A 23,275-nucleotide genomic window follows, 5' to 3' on the forward strand; every position below is an offset into this window, starting at 1 on the left:
AATAGACATAGGGTTTTAGAGATACATCTTTTCAAATACATTGACAGAATTTTTGTAGACAGGAAGTACTAGAAGGCAGCACAGATATCTTGGTCTCCAGTGGGCAGTGATCCCATGACTTTTACTGTCTGACAGCTAAATGACTGTTAGGTGCACAGATGCCTGATGGTTGCCTGGCTCTGTCACGTGAGCATGTACAGACAGGAAGACTGATCAGGCAATGTGGCAGCAGTTCTATAAGCCCTTAATTTAAAGTAGTGATGAATGAACACAATAATGTCAAGATATCTACAACAGCTGTAAAATAATATAAAATTATCTGGGTTCAGGCAAAAAAGTGTAGGTAGTACAGATATTGTTTGTGGTTTATTGTCTACATTTGTAATGAAAGGAAATGCTAATTTTTAGCATTTAAAAGAGATTAATAAAAATAGAAATGTATTTTTTTCCCAAGCTAAGGCCACAGTCACGCCTGCATTCTCTATATGTGCTCTCCTCTGTGGATCTCAGGTTCATAACCCTTGGCCTAAAAAGAACTGGAGAAAAGCAGGCAAAAGACACGAACAGATAGTTCAAAAAAAGATATACTAATGATTTTTAAGCATATGAAAAGTTGTTCACTTTCACTTGAAATAAGAATATTGCAGATCAGAACTCTGCTGTGATGCTGTTTCTCACCTGTCAGGCAGAAATTCAAAAGCCTGACTATATATACACTTTATTGGCAAAGCTGTGGTGAACCAGACTCTCATCTAGTCCTGTGGGAATGCAAAATGGTACAGTTCCTGTGAGGGGGAATTTGGCGGTATTTAACAAAACTACATGTACATTTAGCCAAAAATCCCATGTCAGGAATTTATTCCAATAATACAGTAATATGGCTCCATTATGAAAATGTTTATGCACAAGATTATCCAGTTCAGCACTCTTTATCATTATAAAACCACTTAAATGTCCAGTTATGAGATTGCTTGAATGAAGTGTGATATGTACATATAACAGAGTTCTGTGTAACTATGAAAAAGAATGAGGAATCAGATTTCTGTGAACCGATAGGGAGAGATTTCCAGGAGATATTAAGTGAATGAAAAAGCAAAAATGTAAATTTGTTTCTATCCTATACTATATTTTGTGTGAGAAAGAATGAATGATAAGAATATACACATTTATTTTTACAAAAAAAGGAAGAGATGGATCAGCTGGAAAACATAGTTGGTTACCTATAAGGGGTGGGGTAGGCTGGGTGGGGGCTTTGATAGAGGGGTGTTAGGATGGTATGGCACTTCCCTGGGCTTGCCTTTTGGACATAGTTTTGACTTTTGGAAACATGTTAATATTCTCCTTATTCAAAAATAAAATAAAATCAACAGTGATAGGGGAGCTAACTGAAACAGATGAACTGTATTTTAAATGAGTAACACAATCACACTGAAGGGGATTTTAAAAAACTAACTCAGACTTCTGGTCAAGATAGAAACATAGGTACCACTCTTTGCCTGCTTGTGCAACCACAGAAAAAATTACAACTAGACCTCAAAACAAATAACACCCAGACCCATCAGAAAACTGAGCTTTATGGAAGTCCAACAACCAAAGATTTAAAGAAGCCACATTCATCCAGACAGGTAGGAGGGATGGAGATGTGTATTGTGAGAGGCAGCGGTGGCAGAGTGGGTGGTCCCACATTCATGTGTGATGGATAGAAGTCGGGAGGATACCTTGGGAGCAAGCGATCCCAGCCCCAGGCCAGACTGCACAGTCCAGGGTTCCAATGCCAGAAAGCATAACTTTTGGCTGTAAAAACCAGTGGGGGTTGGAGAGGCAGAAGAAACTGCCAGATTTTCAGGAGACTGCTTAAAGGGCCTGCACAGACTTAAAATGTGTGCAGACCCACCAACTCTGGGATTCAGCACCAGGGCAACAGCTGGAAGGGTGCCAGTCGCATGGGGCAAGCCCAGGCAAACCTCCAAAGACAGGCAGCAGCATTGTCTCCTCTCTGAGCCTTCCCCCCACATAGAGTCACAAAACTGTGAAGTGGGTTACCCCACCCGGGCAATAACCTAAGGCTGTGCCCCATACAATTTACAGGTGCCTTTTCTACAATAGGTCACATCCCTAGGACAGGGAGTCAGAGCAGCTCTACCTAATACACAGAAACAAACACAGGGAGGCTGCCAAATTGAGGAGACAAAGAAACATGGCCCAAATGAAAGAACAGAACAAAACTCTAGAAAAAGAGCTAAAATGAAATGGAGATAGGCAATCTGTTAAATGTAGAGTTCAAAACACTGGTGATCAGGATGCTCAAGGAACTTAGTGAGGACCTCAGCAGCGTAAAAAAGATACAGTCAGAAACAAAGGATTCACTAATTGAAATGAACAATTTACAGGGAAACAACAGTAGAGTGGATGAAGCTGAGGATCAAATTAATGATATAGAACATAAGGAAGCAAAAAACAGCCAATTAAAACAACAGGAAGAAAAAAAGAATCCCAAAAAATGAGGATAGTATAAGCAACCTCTAGGACAACTTCAAGAGGTCCAACAGTAATATCACAGTGGTGCCAGAAGGAGATAGAAAGAGCAAGAAATTGAGAATCTATTTGAAAAAATAATGAAAGAGCCTTGGCTGGTGTGGCTCAGTGGTTGAGCACTGGCCTGTGAACCAGAGGGTCACCGGTTCCATTCCTAGTCAGGACACATGCCTGGGTTGCAGGCAAAGTCCCCAGTGTGGGGCATGTGAGAGGCAACCATACATTGATGTTTCCCTCCCTTCCCCTCTCTCTAAAAATAAATAAATAAAATCTTTAAAAAAGAAAAGAACATTAAAAAAAAGAAAGAAAAAATAATGAAAGAAAACTTCCCTAATTTGGTGAAGGAAATAGACATACCAGCCCAGGAAGCACAGAAAGTCCCAAACAAGATAGATGCAAAAGGCCCACTCTAAGACACTTCATAATTAAAATGCTGAAGATAATGCGAAAGATAAAGAGAGAATCTTAAAAGCAACAAGAGAAAAGAAGTTAGTTACCTACACAGGAGTTCCCATAAGACTGTCCGCTGATTTCTCAAAAGAAACCTGATAGACTAGAAGGTGCTGGAAAGAAGTATTCAAATTGATGAAAAGCCAGGACCTACAACCTAGATTACTCTACCCAGCCAAGCTATCATTTAGAATTGAAGGGCAGATAAAGTGCTTCCCAGACAAGGTAAAGCTAAAGGAGTTCATCATCACTAAGCCATTATTACATGAAATGTTAAAGAGACTTATTTGAGAAAAAAAGATCAAAACTATAAACATTAAAATGGCAACATATTTACAACTATCAACAACTCAATGTAAAAAAACAAACTAAGCGAACAGTCATAACAGGAACAAAATCATGGATATGGAGGTCATTTGGAGGGTTGTCAGCTGGGTGAAGGGGGAAAATGGGGGAAAAGATGTAGGGATTAAGAAGCATAATTTGTACCTATAAAATAGACAGGGGGGTGTTAAGAATGGTATAGGAAATGGAGAAGCCAAAGAACTTACATGCGCGACCCATGGACATGAACTAAGGAGGAGGATTACTGGAGGGAATGGGGATACCAGGCAGAGGGAGGCAATGGGGAAAAAATTGGGACTACAATAGCATAATCAGTACTTTAAAAAAACCTAACTCGCCCTGGCTGGCGTAGCTCAGTGGATTGAGCACGGGCTGCGAACGAAAGTGTCGCAGGTTCGATTCCCAGCCAGGGTACATGCCTGGATTGCCGGCTATAACCCCCAGCAACCGCACATTGATGTTTCTCTCTATCTCCCTCCCTTCCCTCTCTAAAAATAAATAAATAAAATCTTTAAAAAAAAAAGGCAACAAAAAAAAAACTAACTCAAGTAACTTATGACTATAGTATTTGCTTATATATTTTTAGTCTCAGGTGGAGTTGGGGAAGAAGCATAAATAAACAGTGAACTCTTTTTAGTATGCTTTGCTTTTTACTTGCTTATATATCTTTAGTCTTTAAAAAATCAATAATTTTAAAATTAATATATTTTTTAAAACCTAACTCAAGTAACTTATGAACGTAGTATTTGCTTATATATTTTTAGTCTCAGGTGGAGTTTGGGACAAAGCATAAATAAGCAGTGAACTCTTTTTAGTATGCTTTGCTTTTTGTAATGGTATGGGCAAAACATTCTAAAACTGTTGTAGGTATGTTATAGGATTAAGCAAATGAGTAAAATGTGTTGCTATTGGTGGAAACAGTGTTCTCACTGTGGAAGAAGGGACATACACGTATGGAATTGGGGAAGTCAAGAAAGAACCCTTGTAGGGATGGATTAGATTAGAATTGGAGTGATTGGACTCATGATTTCTGAAACTTACATGTGTAAGGGAGTATGTGTGTATGTTATGTCTTTATCTCCTAGCTCAGTCTGCAGGGAGGGCCTAGAAGGAAAGACACCCCACTAGCAATTAACATATTCAGAGAAATGGCTCATTCTGGACAGGAGCAAAGTGGGTACAAAATGAGCTAGGAACATCTAATGTTCCAAAAAGAAAAAAAATAGCAAGAAGGAAGAAGCTGGAAATTTTTCACAGGATATAGGAACCAGCTTGAAGGGGCTCCCACTGGCTAGATAATGACAGAGCACCAAATAATTAATAATAATAATAAGTGTAAAGCATTGACAAAATGGGAATCAATAAGCCCATCTGAGGAGTGGGAGTAGTTAAGATAGGAGGTTGGGGGGAGGGAGAAAGCAAGTAGAAGGAAAAGGGAGTGTACTTGCTCACGATAGAATGCTGAATGCCAACTGGTAAATGTAGAAAGAATGCTGGAGTTGGAGAATCATCATTCTTGCAAGCTTCATAGTAAAAAACGGCTTAGGCAAAAATCATCAATGACTGTTAAATCTAGGGGGTAAATTTTGATTTGTTTATTAGTTGGAAGAGAAAAAGAAGTAACTAAATAAAGAAATCATACAGTACCTTGACTAGATGATCCAAATTAATGTCTTCAGCATTCTGCTTTCAGTGTGGGCAAGTAAGTTCCTATCAGACCACCCCCTCTATAGGTAATTCTAAACTCTGGACAAAATTTTAAAAACAGCTACCTAAAGACACAGGAGAATGATCTAAAGCAAGCAGATTCTAGAAGGGAGTCATTTTTGTGAGTGTGCAAGAGTTCTTGTTTTTACTGCTTGTAGCAGTCAGCACATGGGAGGTTGCTGGGTCAAATGAAGAGTTTTCTCCCGTCCACCTCTTCAGGACAGGGGAAGCTTTTAAGGATTTGAAGCAGAAGAAAAAAGACAATAGTGAGAAAAATAATCTACTTTAAGTTTTCAAAGGATGATTCTACCTCTGGGTCAGTAGTCTTTACAGTTCTGTTTCTCATTGCTTAATGGCTGCCTTGCTTATTTTTACCTCAGATCCAGAAGCAGCAAGGTCTAGCAACTCCAAAATCACCACCACGCTGGGTCTGGTCGTCCATGCTGCAGGTAGGGAGCCCTTCTCTTTTCTCTTGCACAGTGAGAGACTTAGTGTTTACATCACAGGGACCATCCACATGAACCACTTTTAGGCTGGCCTTCAGGGAAAGGGGTGCTTAATAAAGTCCTCCAGTGCAAGCACGAGCCCTGGTGTACTGAATGGTTTTTATATTTTTTACTGGTTGAAAGAAAGGGTTATTTCATGGCTAATAAAAATTACATGTAATTTAAATTTCAGGGTCTATACATAAATTTTTATTGGAACAGCCGTGACCGGTGCAGCTCAGTTGGTTGGGCATCACCCTGCAAAGTGAAAGGTCCGTGGTTCGATCTCCAGTCAGGGTGTGTGCAAGAGGCAACCAATCAATGTTTCTCTCCCTCTCTTTCTCCTTCCCTTCCTCTCTCTCCAAGAATAAATAAATTAAATATTTTAAAAAACCAGTTTTATTGGAATGAAGCCATGCCTACTTGTTTACATATTATCTGTGTCTGCTTTCGTACAATAATGGCAGAATTGAGTAGTTGCAAAAGACCAAATGGCCCACATAGCCTAAAATATTTCCCATCTGGCCATGGCCAGGTGGCTCATTTAGTTGAAGTATCGTCCCTTACGCCAAAAGGTTGCGGGTTTGACCCCAGTCAGGGCACACACCTAGGCTGCAGATTCAGTCCCCTGTCAGGGTGTATAAGGGAGGCAGCTGATCTATGTTTCTCTCATATTGATGTTTCTCTCACTCTCTCTCTTCTCCCCTTCCTTTCTCTCTCTCTCAAAAAAATAAATAAACATATTGTCAGGTGAGGATTTAATAAAATAAAATAAAATGAAATATAAAATAAAATAAAACTTTCCTATCTGGCCCTTTACGAAAAGTTTGCTGACCTTTATCCAAGAATTTCATCTTGAAAAGAGCCTCAGCACTTTTGTACTGAACAGCCCTGCTGCCCACTATAAGCCCCAAGTGTCAGTTTAGGCAAAGGGGGCCTGTAGAGTATGGAAGTCTCAGCATTGCTCACTGGGCATGCCTTAGAATCATAACCCAAAACCTGTCCCATAGTCGGATTCTGTCAGTGACAAAGACTGAAAGGTGGCACACTGTTATCTGGACCTCTCTATTATCACATGCTTTTCTAACCAAAATTTCATCCCTTCAACCAACATTTCCTGCTATGTCAACCATGCGGAGTCTTGTGTGTTTATTTTGTTTTTGCATCTGCAAGATGTGGAGCTACTTCCTTTTAAATTCTTTGAAATTTCTGTTATTACAATTTGATTATCAGTGGGCTTTTTAGGAATTGATTTTAGAGAGAGAAAGGAAGGGAGAGAGAAAGAGAAAACCATCAGTTTGTTCTTCCACTCACTTATGTATTCATTAGTAGATTCTCATATGTGCCTCAACTTGAGATTGAACCCACAACCTTGGTGTATCAGAATGACACTCTAACCAACTGAGCTACCTGGCCAGGGCTTATCACTTGATTGTCTGAGCATCATACTTTTTCCAATAATATCAACAATAATGGCTGACATAGTAAATATTCTGGGCCAGGTGCTAAGCATTTTGCATATGTTATCTCAGTTAACCCTCATGAAAACCCAACAATACATACTTCATTGAATCCATTTTAGAGATGAGAAGGCTAAAAGTTCACGAAGTTTAAGTAACCTTCCCAGAGTCAAACCCAGCTCTACTTGCCTCCACAGCCCACACAGTCAACCACTACACTGTTATAGTTGTTGTTATAGTGTTTTATGTTCTGCTTTTCTCAAATTTAGCTGATGGTGTTGCATTGGGAGCAGCAGCTTCTACGTCACAGACTAGTGTTCAGTTAATTGTGTTTGTGGCAATAATGCTACATAAGGTAAGCAAAATTTTGGTGTAAGATTTAATGTTGAATATATTCATAATTAGAATTTATCTTCTATCATTAATGTTTTTCTGGAATGGGAAATTTTTTTAGTTATTTTCATGATAGCTGTCCATTTAAGAGAATTGAGTAAGTCTGTCATAGCTGCTTTTTTGTTATCATTTTCCTAAACTTTTACTTGAAAGGGTTTTTTTTAAATCTTCACCCAAGGATGTGTTTATTGATTTTATTTGACTGTATTGTATGGATTATGTTATTACAGTTGTCTAGATTTTTCCTCTTTTGTTCCCCCTTCACCCAGCACCACCCACTCCCGCAGGCAATCCCCCCACCATTATTCATGCCCATAGGTCATACGTATAAGTTCTTCGGCTACTCCATTTCCCGTACTGTACCTTACATCCCCGTGGCTATTCTGTAATTGCCTATTTGTACTTTTTAATCCCCTCACTTCTTTACCCATTCCCTCATACCCCCTCCTATCTGGCAACCATCAAAATTCTCTCTGTAACCATGATTCTGTCTCTGTTCTTTTGTTTGCTTAGTCTGTTTCTTATGTTTGTTGATAGATTTGTATTTTTTGCCATTTTTTTACTCATATTTTTTATCTTTTTCTTAAATAAGTCCCTTTAATATTTCATATAATTATGGTTTAGTGATGCTGAACTCCTTTAGTTTTTTCTTGTCTGGGAAGCTCTTTATCTACCCTTCCATTCTAAATGATAGCTTTGTTGGGTAGAGCAATCTTGGCTATAGGTTCCTGCTTTTCATGTCTTTGAATATTTCTTGCCAATCCCTCCTAGCCTGCAAAGTTTCTTTTGAGAAATCAGCTGGCAGTTTTATGGAACTCCTTTGTAAGTAATTATCTGCATTTCTCTTGCTGCTTTTAAGATTCTCTCTTTATCTTTCACCTTTGGCATTTAATTGTGATGTGTCTTGGTGGGGGCCTCTTTGCATCCATCTTGTTTGGGACTCTGTGCTTCTTGGACTTGTATGTCTGTTTTCTTCACCAAATTAGGGAAGTTTTCTTTCATTATTTTTTCAGATAGATTTCGAATTTCTTGCTCTTTCTTTTCTCCTTCTGGCACCCCTGTGATGTTACTGTCGAACCTCTTGAAGTTGTCCCAGAGGGTGCTTACATTGTCTTAATTTTGGGGGATTCTTTTTTCTTCTTCTTGTTCTGTGTGGTTTATTTTTGTTTCCTTATGTTCCAGATCATTGATTTGATTCTCAGCTTCATCCACTCTACTGTTGTTTCCCTGTAAATTGTTCTTTATTTCAATTAGTGTATCCTCCATTTCTGACTGGGTCTTTTTTATGCTGTTGAAGTTCTCACTAAGTTCCTTGAGCATCCTGATCACCAGTGTTTTGAACTCGCATATGATAGATTGCTTATCTCTATTTCATTTAGCTCTTTTTCTGGAGTTTTGTTGTGTTCTTTCATTTGGGTCATGTTTCTTTGTCTCCTCAATTTGGCAGCCTCCCTGTATTTGTTTCTATGTATTAGGTAAGCAGCTTTGACTCCGTGTCTTGGTAATGTGGCCTAATGTAGCAGGTATCTTGTAGGGTCCAGTGGCACAGCCTCCCCTATCACCCAAGCTGGGTACTTGCGGTGCACCCTTTGCAAGGATTGAGTACACCCTTCTTTTATAGTTAAGCCTTGGTTACTGTTGGCAGATCAATGGGAGGGATTTACCCAGGCCAGTCAGCTGTAAGGATTGGCTGTAACCACTTACCACCATCTCTGCCCTCCATGGAGGATCAGCTGTTCAGGGGCAGGGTGGTGGTGCTTAGACGTGGTCTGTAGCTGTCCTTTGGGTGTGCTGGCCCTCGGGCTCCCTGGGTGGTGCAGGCCAAGGTCAGCTCCCACATGTGTTTTGCGTGGGGCACCCTGCCTGAGCTGTTAGGCAATCTGAGATGGCTGCTACTTGTGCTGGGCTTGGAGATTCCTAGGCAAAGCCCAGCTGGGAGTCTAGGCTGGCTGGTGCTAGTGTGGGGCCTGGGGTTCACTGAGGCCAGCTGTTGCTTATTGGATAGGATTTAGGAAGTTGTGAAGCAGGAGCCAAGACCAGTCATTTGTATGGAAAAGCAGCTTGGGTGGGCCCATAAGTTGGGTGGGACAGTCTCTAGGGATCTCTAAGGTGGGTCAATGTTAGCCAAGTTGATGGAGTCTCAGATTTGGCACCAGCCTGCATGCTCTGTGGGGGGAGGGCTTAGAAAAGGGACAATGGACTTGACTCACCTTGATGCCAGATACTTCAGTGTCTCCCTATATGCCACTGGTGCCTTTTGAGCTGCTATCCCAGTGCTGGAGCTCAGAGGGAGTGAGTCTGAGTAGGTGAGTCCGTGTGTGGGTTAAGAGGAACTGCTTGGTGCTCCAGCAGTTTCTTCCACCGACTCAATCCCCACTGGTTTTGCAGCCAGAAGTTGTAGGGACTTATCTTCCTGGCACTGGAATGCTGGGCTGGGGGGCCTGGTGTGGGTCTGGGACTTTTCATTCCCTATTTATCCCTCCCGAATTTTTATCCACCATTTGTAGGTGAGGACTAGCCCGTTCCACATTTGCACCCCTCCTAACAGTCTGGATGGATGTGGTTTCTTTAATTCCATGGTTGTCAGACTTCAACTTGATTTCTGATGGTTCTGAGTGATGGTTGTAATTTTGATGTGGTTGTGCGAAGAGATGAGCCATGTCTGCCTATGCCACCATCTTGACCAGAGTCTTGTTTATTGATTTGAGAGAGAGAGAAACATCAGTTGGTTGCCTCTTATATACACCCCAATTGGGGATCAAACTGACATCCTAGGAATGTACCCTGACCAGGAATCTAACCTATAATCTTTTGGTGTATGGGAAAATGCTTCAACCAACTGAGCCACCTGGCCAGAGTGAAAGGTTTTTATTTTTTATGGTCATATACAAACTATTAAATTCTCTAATATAGAGTTCTATATTTTGTAGTACTTTTTGTTTATAAATTTTTTTCTTATACTTTTTTTGACTCTCTTTTCCTACTATCCAGGAGACATACACATATATGCACACAAACACACCCACAAATACAGTATTTTCTTATCATAGAACATCAATTCCTAAAAGGCAGGGTTAGTCTTGGTATTATGCTTGTAATTTTTGGTATGAAAATTGAGTCAAATGGCAGGTACTTCTTAATGTAGAAGCAATTCACACTTCTGGACTAATGAGGGATAATTTTTCTTTTCCAGGCACCAGCTGCTTTCGGTCTGGTTTCGTTCTTAATGCATGCCGGCCTAGAGCGGAATCGAATCAGAAAGCACTTACTGGTCTTTGCACTGGCAGCACCAGTTATGTCCATGGTGACTTTTTTAGGACTAAGTAAGGTAAGTCTGACTCATTCTTACTTGATCTAGACAAAAGCCTAGTTCTTTTGTGATCTGCCAGAACTTATGGTCTCTTGTGTTGAATTTTTAATTATCCCCTCAAACAGGAGTAAAAACCTTTACAAGGTAAATGTCTTAATTCCAAGTTGATCCTCTTCATAAATTTATTTATTTATTTATTTTTATTTTTTAAAATTTTATTTTAATTATTGTTCAAGTACAATTTTCTATCTTTTACTCCCATCCTGCCCCACCCACCCAGCCCTCCCCACCTCCCTCCCATTTCCACCCCTTCTTCATAAATTTAGAGCATTTCCTTAATTTATTTAATTCAAAAACTTTTTTCTCATCAGTTCCAAAAATATTTGCACAAATATATTATCTTTAAAATAATATAACTTAAACCTAACCAGACCTGCTAATTTTATTTGATAGATGCATACCTCACAATACACATTTAATGTTTAGGTAGACACATGAGGCATGAGTGATGAGCATGCAGCAGCTTTGAGAAGAGTAGGGGATGAGCAAAGATGTCTGCATTCAGCTAAGACTCAAATTCTTCTACTCCCACCTCTTGTATCTCTGAATATTAAATATTCAGACTCAGAAACAGAGCTCAGACTGAGAGTTGTCAGAGGGGAAGGAGGGAGGGGGATAGGTGAAAAAAGTGGGGGGAACGATAAAGTCAATACTGGTGTGATAAGTTCGCATGGTGAGGTGGCACATTGTAAGGTATATAAATATTGAATCGCTATACACCCGAAACTAATATAATTTGTACACCAACTATACTTAAATAATAAATAAATAAGTATCCACTTCTTTATCCCTGGACTGAATGTAGCTTCATGCCTGAAGTGACATGAGTCATTCGCCAGGTCAGACCCTGGTGGACCTTCCCATGCCTTATAATTCTGTCCACAAGGGCTGTAGTTCTTAGTGGCAACCCTCCCAATTTTATTTAAATGTCAGCTGGCAGACAATAGGAGGAAAATTATAGAGCCAAACTGACTCAAGGCTGGTGCATGGGAACTGCTTCTCCCCATAATCTTTCTGAAGGTCATTCATTCCTCTGAGTGCCGTTTGGTTCATATTTGATATAGTAAAACTTGTATTAAAGGGAACATCTGAGAAATGAGATAGTTAAAGGATGGGTAAGTTCTGTTTACCAATGGTTTGTTTATTGGGATCTCTAACAAATGAGGTGCCATGAAACCCCTTTCTGTTCACCTTATCTTTTTTCAGTCAACGATCAATATATTGTTCCTTTAAAAACAGAAGCCCTGGCTGGCGTAGCTCAGTGGATTGAGTGCGGGCTGCGAACCAAAGTGTCTCAGGTTCGATTCCCAGTCAGGGTACATGCCTGGGTTGCAGGCCATGACCCCCAGCAACCGCACATTGATGTTTCTCTCTCTCTCTCTTTCTCCCTCCCTTCCCTCTCTAAAAATAAATAAACAAAAGCTTAAAAAAAAAAACAGTACCCTACTTATCACTTCATTCATCAGTATAAGTTTTTAGAACTTTCTACAGGAATGTAGGATAATTCTGGAGGCATGGAGTAAATTTATGGCATGATCTTTTCTTAAAATTTTAATTAATATCTTAGTTCTTAGGTCCACTTTTTAAGTAGAAAAGCTGAAGTTAGCTTACTGAGACATGTGTAAGCTCTGAGGGCAGGTACACATCTTGATTACTTCTGTATCTCAAGCAACTGACCTACAGCCTGGTGCATAGGCAGCATTTGTTAAATATCAGTAGCCTAATGCATGAATGTATGAAATTTAGTATCTGCATGAATAACGCTGCTGATTCCATCTTATGAATAATACAGACCAAACTTGTCAACCAGGCTTGAAGAGTGTCTGAAAAAGCAGTGTGGACATCACCAGTAGTCTTAAACGCTTATTTGGAAGCTTCCCATAAATAACATACAGTTGCTTCGATCTCAAGATGTCCCCAGTGTCCTAGCACTAGTTGTGAATACTGAGTGTTTTTTGGTTTGGACTTCTTCCTGACCCTGGATTATATTTGACTTAATTTTTCTTCTCTTTTTCTTTCTGAATTCACAGAGCAGTAAAGAAGCCCTTTCAGAGGTCAATGCCACTGGAGTGGCCATGCTTTTCTCTGCCGGGACATTTCTTTATGTTGCCACAGTACACGTCCTCCCTGAGGTGGGCGGAATGGGGCACAGTCACAAACCCGACCCCACTGGAGGGAGAGGCCTCAGCCGCCTGGAGGTGGCAGCCCTGGTCCTGGGTTGCCTCATCCCACTCATCCTGTCAGTAGGGCACCAGCATTAAACGTTCAGGTTCCAGCCGCAGCCGTGGCCGTTTGCCATCCAGTGAGGACAGCCAGCACACGACAGCTACTCACTTTCTCAGTCTCTCGTCTCACCTTGCCCATCTCCACCTGTATTCCTAGCATCCGGAGGGAGGTGAGATTCAAATCTGGAGTTAACGGAAAGCTTTTAGAGTAGAAACAACACATTGCGAGTGGGCACAGACATTCCATTGTGTTGTCTTTTAAAGGGCCCTGGGCATTTTGAGTTTTGATGTTTCTCTTAACCCTATTCTCAGGGAAGATGGAATTCAGTTTTAAGGAAAAGTGGAGAACTTTTTGTACTCACAATGAAATAGTAATTAAGACAGTACAGTGTTCTGTAATTAAGCTAAATCTCTTAGTTTAGCGGCTCTGCCACTTTATCCATTGATTTTTAACATGGTTCTCGCCGTGTAAGACTGGTGCTTTAGCATCTGTGCCACATGCCTTGATAGAAGGTCATAATGCCTGCTGTCTTAGATGCTAAAGATAACTGCAGTGAATTTGGGGCGAGAGTCAAGAAAATGATGGCAAGACACCTTGAAAGCTGACTTTATACTCGAGAGGTATCAACTGGAAAGGGATGTCTGGAGGACTCGAACTCCTTCTGCTCGTGCCTCCCTGAAGACGGCCTGCCGTTCCACCAGATGGAGCAGCAGAGGCGGACTGGCTGCTGAAGAGGTGACTAGTGTTTAGTAGCGTTGCTTTTCAAGTTCTCCTTTGCAGAACTCCTGCCTCCAGCACATTCTCCTGAGTGGCCAAGTGCTAGCAGGTTCAGGCCGAGGCTTTCCTTCAAGAACAGTCAGATCCCAAAGTATCTTTGGAGATTAAGTGGTGTTTAATTTTAAGTGAATTTGGATACTTACTGACATCTTTGTAAAAGCCTTTGTAAAAGTGAGGTTACCAAACCTATGTTGTCCTTTTTTTCTTTTTAAGTATTTATCTTAGCTGACCAGCAGTCCCTCTGGCAAAATACGTGGTGTCTCTTGGGAGGTGCCAGGTCAGTGTCACCTCAGCACCTGCAGCAGTGAAGAAAGTCAAGATGTGTCCCACCTGGCAAGTGTCCGCCTGTTCACTGAAAGCATGTCTTTTGTCTCGTCGTCTTTCCCATGCCTTTCTCCTCACATTTCCCTCCACTCCCTCCTCCCTCCAGTTTGCTGCTTACTGCTGTGGCGATGTTAATATTTATATGAGTTGAATCCCCATCAGGACAACCACTTCTGGAGCTATGGTGACGAAGATAAGATTGTCTCTGTTCTTTACTCCCTTCAAGGAAGTTACCTTTGTGTCAAATGCGGCTTTGATAAGCCCTTAAAATAGCACTCCCTCAGAGGTGAGATGACACAGTCACTGATATTCTGGTAACTTACACAGTCGAGACAGTTAAAGTGTTTAACAAACTAGGATGATTTTTCCATATTTGCCAATATCCCTGTAAACCTTATGTTATCAGATAAGTGTATAATGTTGTATTATTTATTTTGATTTTTGGTACCATTTCAAAACATATGACATAAAGAGGGAACCAAGACTATTTTCTTCAGGGCAGTGGATTTAGGAATTTGTAAAATGTTTTATATGACGCATATGCCAGCATGCCTGTGATTTCTTTATTCCTTCTGAGTTATCACTGGGTCAGCCGCTGTGGAACTAGAACTTGGGAGCCCTCTGCTGGCAGTAGACCAAAGTAGCATAAGTGGGTGTAGGTTTTGTGTAGGGGCTGACGACCACTGCATACAATATTGAAACCAACGAAAAACGCAATGTGGCAAGTCTGAGTGACTTTCCTGTTAACAACACTGACTTCTGAGAGTCATGGGGTTTCACCTGGTCCTTCAGAATGACATGGTTGCCTTGATTCTCCCTGGGTGTTTTACTTTGTTAAATGAATAGCATATTTTAGTGTCTGGTTTGGACAGTAGCACTTTCTACCATATTGTTGTGTGCAATGATGAGAAATTTGTTCTGCTGGCCAAAGCCTCTTTCAGCAGTGCCTTGCCATCATGCTTAAAGTTTGGCTAGAATATCTTGCTGGTTAAGGCCTTGAACTCTGGCAAGGATTGAACCATCTAACTTCTAAATTTGCCTTCTTCTCTGGACCTCACGTTAACAGGCAAACCTTTCAAGGCTTATCAGTTCTCCAAAGCTGTGGGCTTTCCCAGATTTTAAAGCTGCTGGCTCAAGAGCTACTCTTTTCTCTCCTGGTCAGCAGACAGAATAGCCATACTAACCTAATAGGGCTCAGATGCATCTTCAGGCAGCAGGGGCCGAGCCGCGCAGCCGAGGCCTCCCTTCCCTGGGGAAAGAACTTGCTCATGGTGGGCGGTGTCCCAGGAGAGGCCACATCGATGGTCACTTATTGGCACGTTTCAGTTCCGTTTTTGTCTTGTTTAAAACTGCCTCCTTAGATGTGGATGCCTTAATGCTCTCATACATTTGAAAACATTTGCGGTACTTAAGTGGCTGCCATGATTACAGATGGAATTATTGGCTACCAAAGATGCAATTGATGATGAAAAGCATACTCCTTCCTTCTTCATGACCAAAGTTAATTTTAATTGCGATTTGACTCCCTTTCCTTGGTGGGATAGACATTCTTCAGATTCCCCATACCCTCTTTAATGGCAAATTAAGTTGAAAAACACTACTGATTCATTCTCCTCATTTGTTCTCCAGCGAATTGCTAACCAGTCCCTGATTCCCCCGTGCAGTGATGTTCCAGGTCTGGTGGTTTTCCTGTGCACGCTATTGCCAGATTCCTTTCTTTAAGGCAAAAGTTCTGCACGGGAGTGTAGAGTTAGAAATGGTACCACCTACAGAGGCTACACGTTCTCTCTTCCTACCCCACCCTAAATCACCTTTTCATTTCCCTACTCAAATCAGCTGAGTCAGCCCTGTTCCTATGTTTTGAATCACCTTTAGAAAAAAAGAAAGAGTTGGCCATTTTGAGTGGTCAGTTCTTTGTAGAAAGGAGAAAATGTAATTGTGTTTTCTACCGGCCTACTACTAAGTGTCCCTCCCTGCCTGGTTTTTCTTGTTTTCAAGGATTAAAACTAGGAGGACACACCAGCAACGAGTGTATTCAGCCCCTTAAGCACATGGTAGCTAGTTACTGAACCCGGGAACTGTATGTCAACAGCACAAGCCCCCAAAGAGTGTTCTTGCCCATGGGGCCCGGGGCCCCTTGGGAGACCAAGAATAATGACCAGATTTACCCAAAACTGCTACAATGCCAGATGAGAACCCCCTGTGGGTGTCCTACAGGGGAGCTTCCCTTGCATTAGAAAATTTCTGCTCAATACAGAACGGTTCTCATAACCCAAGGAGCACTGTTGGAGATGCTATACAGTTAAAACCAATGGCATGGCCTCTTTGAACCTGGGACATCTAGGTTCACCTCAGGAGACCTGAGGGAAATCTGTGACCTATAGGAAAGGACAAGACAACCATTAGGAATTCTCTAGATATGCTCAGCCTAACACAAAGAGATTGGCTTTGATCTTTTTTCTGATAGCATCTTCTAGCGAGTCGGAAGTCTCATGAGATAACGCTGCAGTTCCCCTGGTTCAGTAGCCTGAACAGTGATTTTAAATGTCCCATTTTCTGGATCCTTTGTAAACATGAATCATTCCATGGATGGCTGCCTTATAATTTTGTCTCTTTCCACTTTAATTGTGAATGGTTAAAAAAGTTTTTTTTGCTGTTTTCTGATTTATGATATTAAATTTTTAGTGCATACTTTATGTGAGTAGCTCGTTAATTTTCCTCTTGGCAGTTTGTTTTTTCTGTTTGATGACCAGACTTGACCCACATTTGAACAGCAGGAAAGGTAATAAATAGCTTTGAAGGGCACAGGAAAGATGTACCTGCTGTGTGTGAGTCCTTTAAAGAAGGAGGGAAGGGAAGCAGGGGAGGTATTAAGCATTACATTCACTGTCTGCTCCAAAAGATACCTGTTCATTGCAGGTTTTTCTTTTTTTCTTTCTTTTTTGCTTTGCTATTATTGTTAGTAAATACTGTTTATGCAGGTAGCTATCCATCCCCAGAAAGGAGAGGTAGGCCACAGATCCTCATCACAGGGGGTTCATTTCAGAGGGCAAAGTTGCTATATGAGTACACAGAGGCTGTGGACAATCGACTCTGGAAACAGATTCATGTAAAAGTGTAACTTTTAAATTTGATAAATGTTTTCTTCCTCTGAGGACTTTAGCACTGGAGCTCACTTTTAAACTCACATGCAGGTAAGCACTGTATACAGTGATGTATCACTTAAACATACAGTTTGTATGCTTAGTCATTAGATTCCATTTCTTGTTACTGGTCCACTTTGTGCTGGCTTTCTTTATGTATCTCATGTGCTACAGTAAGTTACAAAGATTGTGCCCAGAGTTATATGTTTTCTGGAAACTTCTCCTCATGAATAGGCAAAAAGGACATGTTCTTCTGATTCCTGCGTCTCTGTCAGAGGCCTTTGGTTGGAGCGTCGACATCCTTCTTTGCCTCGAGCAGTGACCTTTGAAATGTCAGGGAGCCAGTGTTGTTCAGTAACAGCCCTGTCATCCTGCTTCCCTGAGATCAAAATGTATAGAAGGTGCATAGGTTTAGCCCAATAGCCAGCAATCCTTATTTTGTTTAGTTTTGTTCCAATTCTTCTAAGCTAGATCTGTGTCCGGCAGTGTGGTTTTTAATGTAGGAAATAAGCAACCTTGGTCGTCTTGTCCCTATGTTTAGAATTGTCCCTATGTTTAGAATTATCCCTATGTTTAGAATTGTCCCTATGTTTAGAACGCCCGTCCCCCAGCTCCCTCCCCTCCTTTATTTTAGGTCTAGATCCAAAGTCCTCTTCCATTAGGCACCCCCCCCCCCAACACACACACTGCCCTATTTAAATTGTAATCTGCCCCACCCCCACCCAGTGCTCCTCACCCTGTTCTATTTCATTTTCTATAGCACTGATGGCCTTTTAATCTGCTTTATAATATGTCTTTACTTTGTCCCTCTTTCTCGATAAAATGAGCTTTGGGAAGCTAGTTCTCAATAAATATATGTTAAGTGAATTGGTCTGCCCTGAGGGGGCACTTTTTTCCAGTCTATGCCCCCACCTGCACCAGCTACTGCCCTGGCTCCTGGCAGAACCAGCTGCTGGCCTTAGGGTAGGGTAGCTCCACCTTTGTCTTACACAGGGGTGAGTGCTGCTTGAGTACTAGCAAGGAGGTTGGTAATCAGAAAAGACCTGGGACTAGGTGTGCAGGTGGGAAATTAACGGGGTTCAGGTTACCAGGGTTCAGTACCTAACCTTAGTAAGGTACTGTTTGGCTGATGTAGAAAATCTGGATTCCATTTCTGGCTCAGCTACTGGTTTCTGTTGCAGTGACAGCCACTGCTCAGTTTTAAAAATATTGGCTAGGACTGTGAGCGAAAGCACGTGTCCCACTCTGGTTGCCTCATTTATAGAGGGATCCCAACAGAATTCAAGAGTCACCAGAGGAGGGAGCCCGGTGAGAAGGGATGGAAAGCCGGGACACTGGAGGAGACCTGGAAGGAACTGGCCGGTGTCTGGAAGGCCCTTGGGGGCAGAATTTGACAGCTGTCACCAGATGCTCAAAGGCTGTGAGGCACAGGAGTGCACAGATCCTGTGTTCTCCGGGGGGCACACCGGGGCAGCAAGCGGAGCCCCACCTCTCCTCCATTTGTTGTTATCCACCTCTTTGTTCAGTTCTCTGAGCCCGTCCTGTGGACCAGGCACTCCCAGGTGCTGAGTGTACAAAGGGAGTGAGGTTAGTGCCAGTCCTTAAAGAGCTTGTGGTTCAGTGAGGAGTTCAAACAAGAAAACGTAGTTGCCAGTGGGTAACACATAAGGAGACAAGGAAGCACAGGCCGCTCAGAGAACGGGGGGGGGGGGGGGGGGGGGGGGGCGAGGAACCCAGAGTGGGGACTCCTGGGAGGACATCCTGAGGGCGGGGAGACCAGAGCTGAACTGGGCAGCATGAGCTAGTAAAGGAGGTAGGGAAGGTTCTCTGAGCAGGAGGACCTACGTGGGCCAAGCCCTGGTAGCACTTCCGCACAGGACGTGGACTCTGCATAGAAGTGCCACTGGTGAAGGGGGCGGGGGGCAGCAAGACGAGGTGTGCAAGACACGTCAGTTCCCTGGGTGATGTCTGAGTTTCCAGATTTAAAATTATACAGGTAATCAGGCCTAGCAAAGAGTCTTCGTAATTCCTGCCTCAGCTGCAACTGGATCCCCTTGCCAGGTGGTCTTGGCTGGCCTCTCAGTTCCTGTCACCACGTGGATGACTCATGGACGTGCCAGTTCAGTTTCCAGATCCGTGCACTCCAGTGGCTCCTCTGGCACCTCGAGGGGAGCTTGGCGACTTTTTCCCCTCCCTTATCCCGCTTGTCTCCCTTGCTTCTGGTCGGGGCCCAAGGGCTCCCTTCATTCCACCTGCGCACATCTGTGTTACAGTTGTACACAGAGGACCAGACCTGGCCTGGGAGGGGCGCCCAGTCTTCCTTCTGTTGTCTGGTTCTCCATCCCCCACACTCCTGTACCCTCTGGTCTCCTTTATTAAAGGGGATGTGCTCTCCTTTGATGTCCACCCCCTTAGTCCTTTGGCTTGCTGGCTTCCAACCTGCTTGTGATGCCCTTGACCCTGCCTCCTCTCCCTCCCAGGTTCATCTACCCCATCCCCTCTCCTTCTTAGGCAGTCAAGCTCTGCAACAGATAACAGAGCCTAAGACCTATGCCTGGCCTTAGGAAATGCAGCCAAAGTGGAACACAATTCAATAAAAAGATGTTTTAATCCTCAGAAAGGGGAGGAGGAAGTGGCAGCAGAAAAGGCTCCGCAGAACAGGAGTCATTGGAACATGGTGGCTGCTCGGAGCATTAGATCCAGGGCGGTTGGAGCAGGGGCTGGGGAGCCACAGGGGAAGAGCCCAGGCAGTAGCTCAGGACCAGACTGTGGAGGGTGTGACCGTTGAATGTTGGGAGTTGGGGGCTGCAGTCCAAGGAATGGAGTCCCAGCCATGGCTTTTAAACAGGAAGCTCACGTGATCATCTCTGGGCCTCTCAGAGATCACAGGAGTGATGGTGGGGAGTGACGATTCCTCGGGGATCCTGCTGTGGATAGACGGCGGACGCATTTGCAAAGTGGAAGAAGACCGCGTGAGGGAAGTTGGAAGGCTCAGAGTCCAGTGGTTGTCCTCAATTCACACAGTTAATGGCAGAGTCTGGACATAAACCCGTCTTAACATGAAAAGCAGGTGGCAAGTTGGCCATTAAAGATTGCTTTCACACGAATTCTCACAGATTCTGTTTTATAGATGAGGGAAAGTGGAGGGCCCGAGAGGGCAGTCTCCATCTGGTAGGCAAAACAGAACAAGAAACTGCAGCACCCAAACGGGCGCCAAGTGAAAACTATTTGTAAGCATTTGTTGAGCACCTACTACATGTACATACCCTGGACTCTGTCCTCACGGAGCTCAGTCTGGAAGGGACAGAGCCACATAGCTAAGTGAAACAAGCCAGACACAGAAAGGCAAGTTCAGTATGATCTCACTTACACATGGAACCTAAAAGTCACTCACAGACCCAGAGAGTAGAATGGTGGTTACCAGGGGGTGGGGAAAATGTGAAGATGTTGGTTGAAAAGCACAAACTTTCAGCAGAATAAGTTTTGGAGACCTAATGTACAGCTAATACCGTATCATGTGCTTGAAATTTGCTGAGAGTAGATCCAAAGCAGTAAGTACATGAGGCGATGGGTGTGTTAACAAGCTTCATCGTGGTAAGCATTTCCCAGTGTACATGTATGTTGAATCATCACATTTTACACCTTAAAAATTATGTTGTACAACCTAAATATATACAATTTTTATTTCCACCGTATCTGAATAAAGCCGAGGGGGAAATGATAGGAAGAAAATGTGTGTTTGTTATTAGGAGTCTATCCCTAAACACAGCTGAGAGACCTTCATAGTGCAAACAGAGTTGCGTCTGCAGTTCTGCAGGAACTTGGAGCCTTAGATGAGTTGGCAGTTGAGAAAAAGCCCTAGAGAAAAAGGGAAAGGCTGAAAGAGGGGTCCGGCATTTTCCCAGACGGCCCTGCGCATGGCGCTGTGCGGCAGTGGGATGGGCCTGGGCTTCGGAGCCAGGCCAGACCAAGTAACCGCGTCCTGCCGCTTCCCTCAGCCGACCGGCATTTGAGTTCCTGTCGTGTTCCAGGAAATAGCTGGCTGAGTGACCTTCGGTAGACAACCCTTCTGAACTTCATTTTTTCTCATCTGGAAAACTAAAAGTAATGCATACCTCATTGGGGCTGTTTCAAAGATTAAATGAAATGGGTAAGATATAAATAGTATGTTTGAACATCAGCTCTGCGTCTGAGCGCGAAGGGCTCTCAGGACCCTGAGTTTCCAGCCCTGACCCTTCACTTAGTTCCTGATAACACTGGATCAGCACCCAGCCTGTTTGGTCTTCTTGCAGAAATATCTGCCAGGCATGTGGCACTCCCACCGGCAGGGACAGAGAACACAAAGCAGGAACAGCTTCTCCCAAGGCTGCCTTGGCATGATCTGGTCTGGCTACTTGAGCAAAGCAGAAGCCACTTAACCATCTAGTGGTCCCTCAAACTTCCGCTTCAGGGGAGTGTTTCCACCTGCTGTACCCGCCATTAGTTAAGGTCTGTTCCGACATCTCCAGACACAGGCAGAGGGGATGGGCAAGGTTTCTTCGCCACGAAGAAACCCGTGCTCTATTTCTTCCACTGAAGACACTGAATCTTTCCCAGGAGCCATCTGGGGTCCACCCAGCCCTTCTGCTTGGGAAGAACTTCCTTAAGAGGGATTTTTCCAAGTATCCTGCCTGTCTCCTACCTATGGCTCACGAGCTCATCCCGAGTCCTAGCTGGTACTGACCTGAATAAGCAGAAAGGGAATTATTTTATTAAAAGGATATTGGCAGGGCTACAGAACCATGCCTCAGCAGAGGTGCAGCTTCCAGGAATGCCACCCAAGACTGTGAGGCAGAAGCAACTCGATGAGGAAGCTGCTGCCATTTGCATGTGGCCAGGAGCCCATCTACAGTGTAAGTGCTGCTTGCTGCATTGGGAACACAACCTTGCAGCCACAGCTGACTTCCAAAGCAAGTCAGATGCCCTTAGTACCACCTTCCCCTGAGAAAACCGATGCCTGGGCATGGCTTTTCCCCACATTTGTCACCTGCAACTTTGCGTGTAGAGTCCTGTCCTGGTGCCCCTGGCCAGTAAACTCCACACCATAGGCTTCCAACACAAGTCCTACCTTTCCGGCTTCCATCTCGGAAAGGTAGGACTCCCAGAATGGGAGATTTTTCCAAGCATTAGGACATGTCGAAAATTGGCCAAAACCATGTGAAATGGGCTCTCCTCATCTTCCTAGTCCTGTCTCCTCCTACTGATGAACCCAGACCCTGGGCCCTGTGTTAAGGCTTGGCCTGTGATTTTCTATAGGGACAAGAGTTCAGATGGGCCCCTTGAGACAGTGAGCAACAAGGGGGTGCTGCATGGGCGTGGGAGCCCAGGAGTTGGTTAGGGAAGGGGTGCCGGGGCCCTGTGGGAGGCCCCTTCCTTACGACGCATTACATGTCACACTTGGGAAGGCCTGGGGACACAGCTAGTGAGGATACAAACCCAGATGCCTGCAAGGAGCCCGGCAATAAATGAGGGAAGCAGGCTGAGCAAAGGATGGTGGCTCTTCGAGAGAATGTTAAAAAAAAAGGCGTGCAAATGTTAAGAATCAGAAAGGGGTTGCCTGGGAGGGAGTGGGGGGCAGTGGAGTTGACCAGGTAGGAGCAGCATGAGGGAACTTTCCGGGGTGAGGGAAATGTTTTGCATCTTGCTTTGGGTGGTGGTCACTGTACATTCATCAGATAAACTTCATCCAATAAATACTTAAGATCTAAGCATTTTATCATGTAATAATTGTACCTCGATTTTTCACTTGATCAAGTTAAAGTTTGTATAAACTGACTGCGCTCTCAGACGACTCATTTGCAAACTTCTGTTCCAATCGGACTTGAACACACGAGGAACCACAGAGCCTGAGAGGGGAAGCGGTTTTCCCAAGGGCGCCCGAGTCCTGACGGCCCCGAGGCGGCCTGCGGCTGCTCCGCCCGAGAAGGCGGCAGCGCGGTCTGGCTGGCAGCCTCATCCTGAGCCAACTCACTTCTTTGCCGTTGGAGCGGTGCCGGCAGACAGCGGTGCGAACACAGCCTT

At 43.5% G+C, this 23,275-nt stretch overlaps 1 protein-coding gene across 2 annotated transcripts in view; it reads left to right on the plus strand.

Annotated features, from left to right (window-relative positions):
* Window positions 1–16,763, plus strand: part of SLC39A9 (solute carrier family 39 member 9) — a 42,276-nt gene extending 25,513 nt beyond the window's left edge. For both annotated transcript variants that reach the window (XM_028505538.2, XM_028505541.2), the window contains exons 4-7: window positions 5,418–5,486; window positions 7,252–7,337; window positions 10,569–10,703; window positions 12,776–16,763. In XM_028505538.2, the coding sequence (XP_028361339.1) occupies window positions 5,418–5,486; window positions 7,252–7,337; window positions 10,569–10,703; window positions 12,776–13,006 (521 nt within the window). In that variant the 3' untranslated portion in view covers window positions 13,007–16,763. The remainder of the gene's footprint in view (window positions 1–5,417; window positions 5,487–7,251; window positions 7,338–10,568; window positions 10,704–12,775) is intronic.
* Window positions 16,764–23,275: the final 6,512 nt, after the last annotated feature.

Source organism: Phyllostomus discolor, chromosome 1 (assembly GCF_004126475.2).
Source record: "Phyllostomus discolor isolate MPI-MPIP mPhyDis1 chromosome 1, mPhyDis1.pri.v3, whole genome shotgun sequence".
NCBI lineage: Eukaryota > Metazoa > Chordata > Mammalia > Chiroptera > Phyllostomidae > Phyllostomus > Phyllostomus discolor.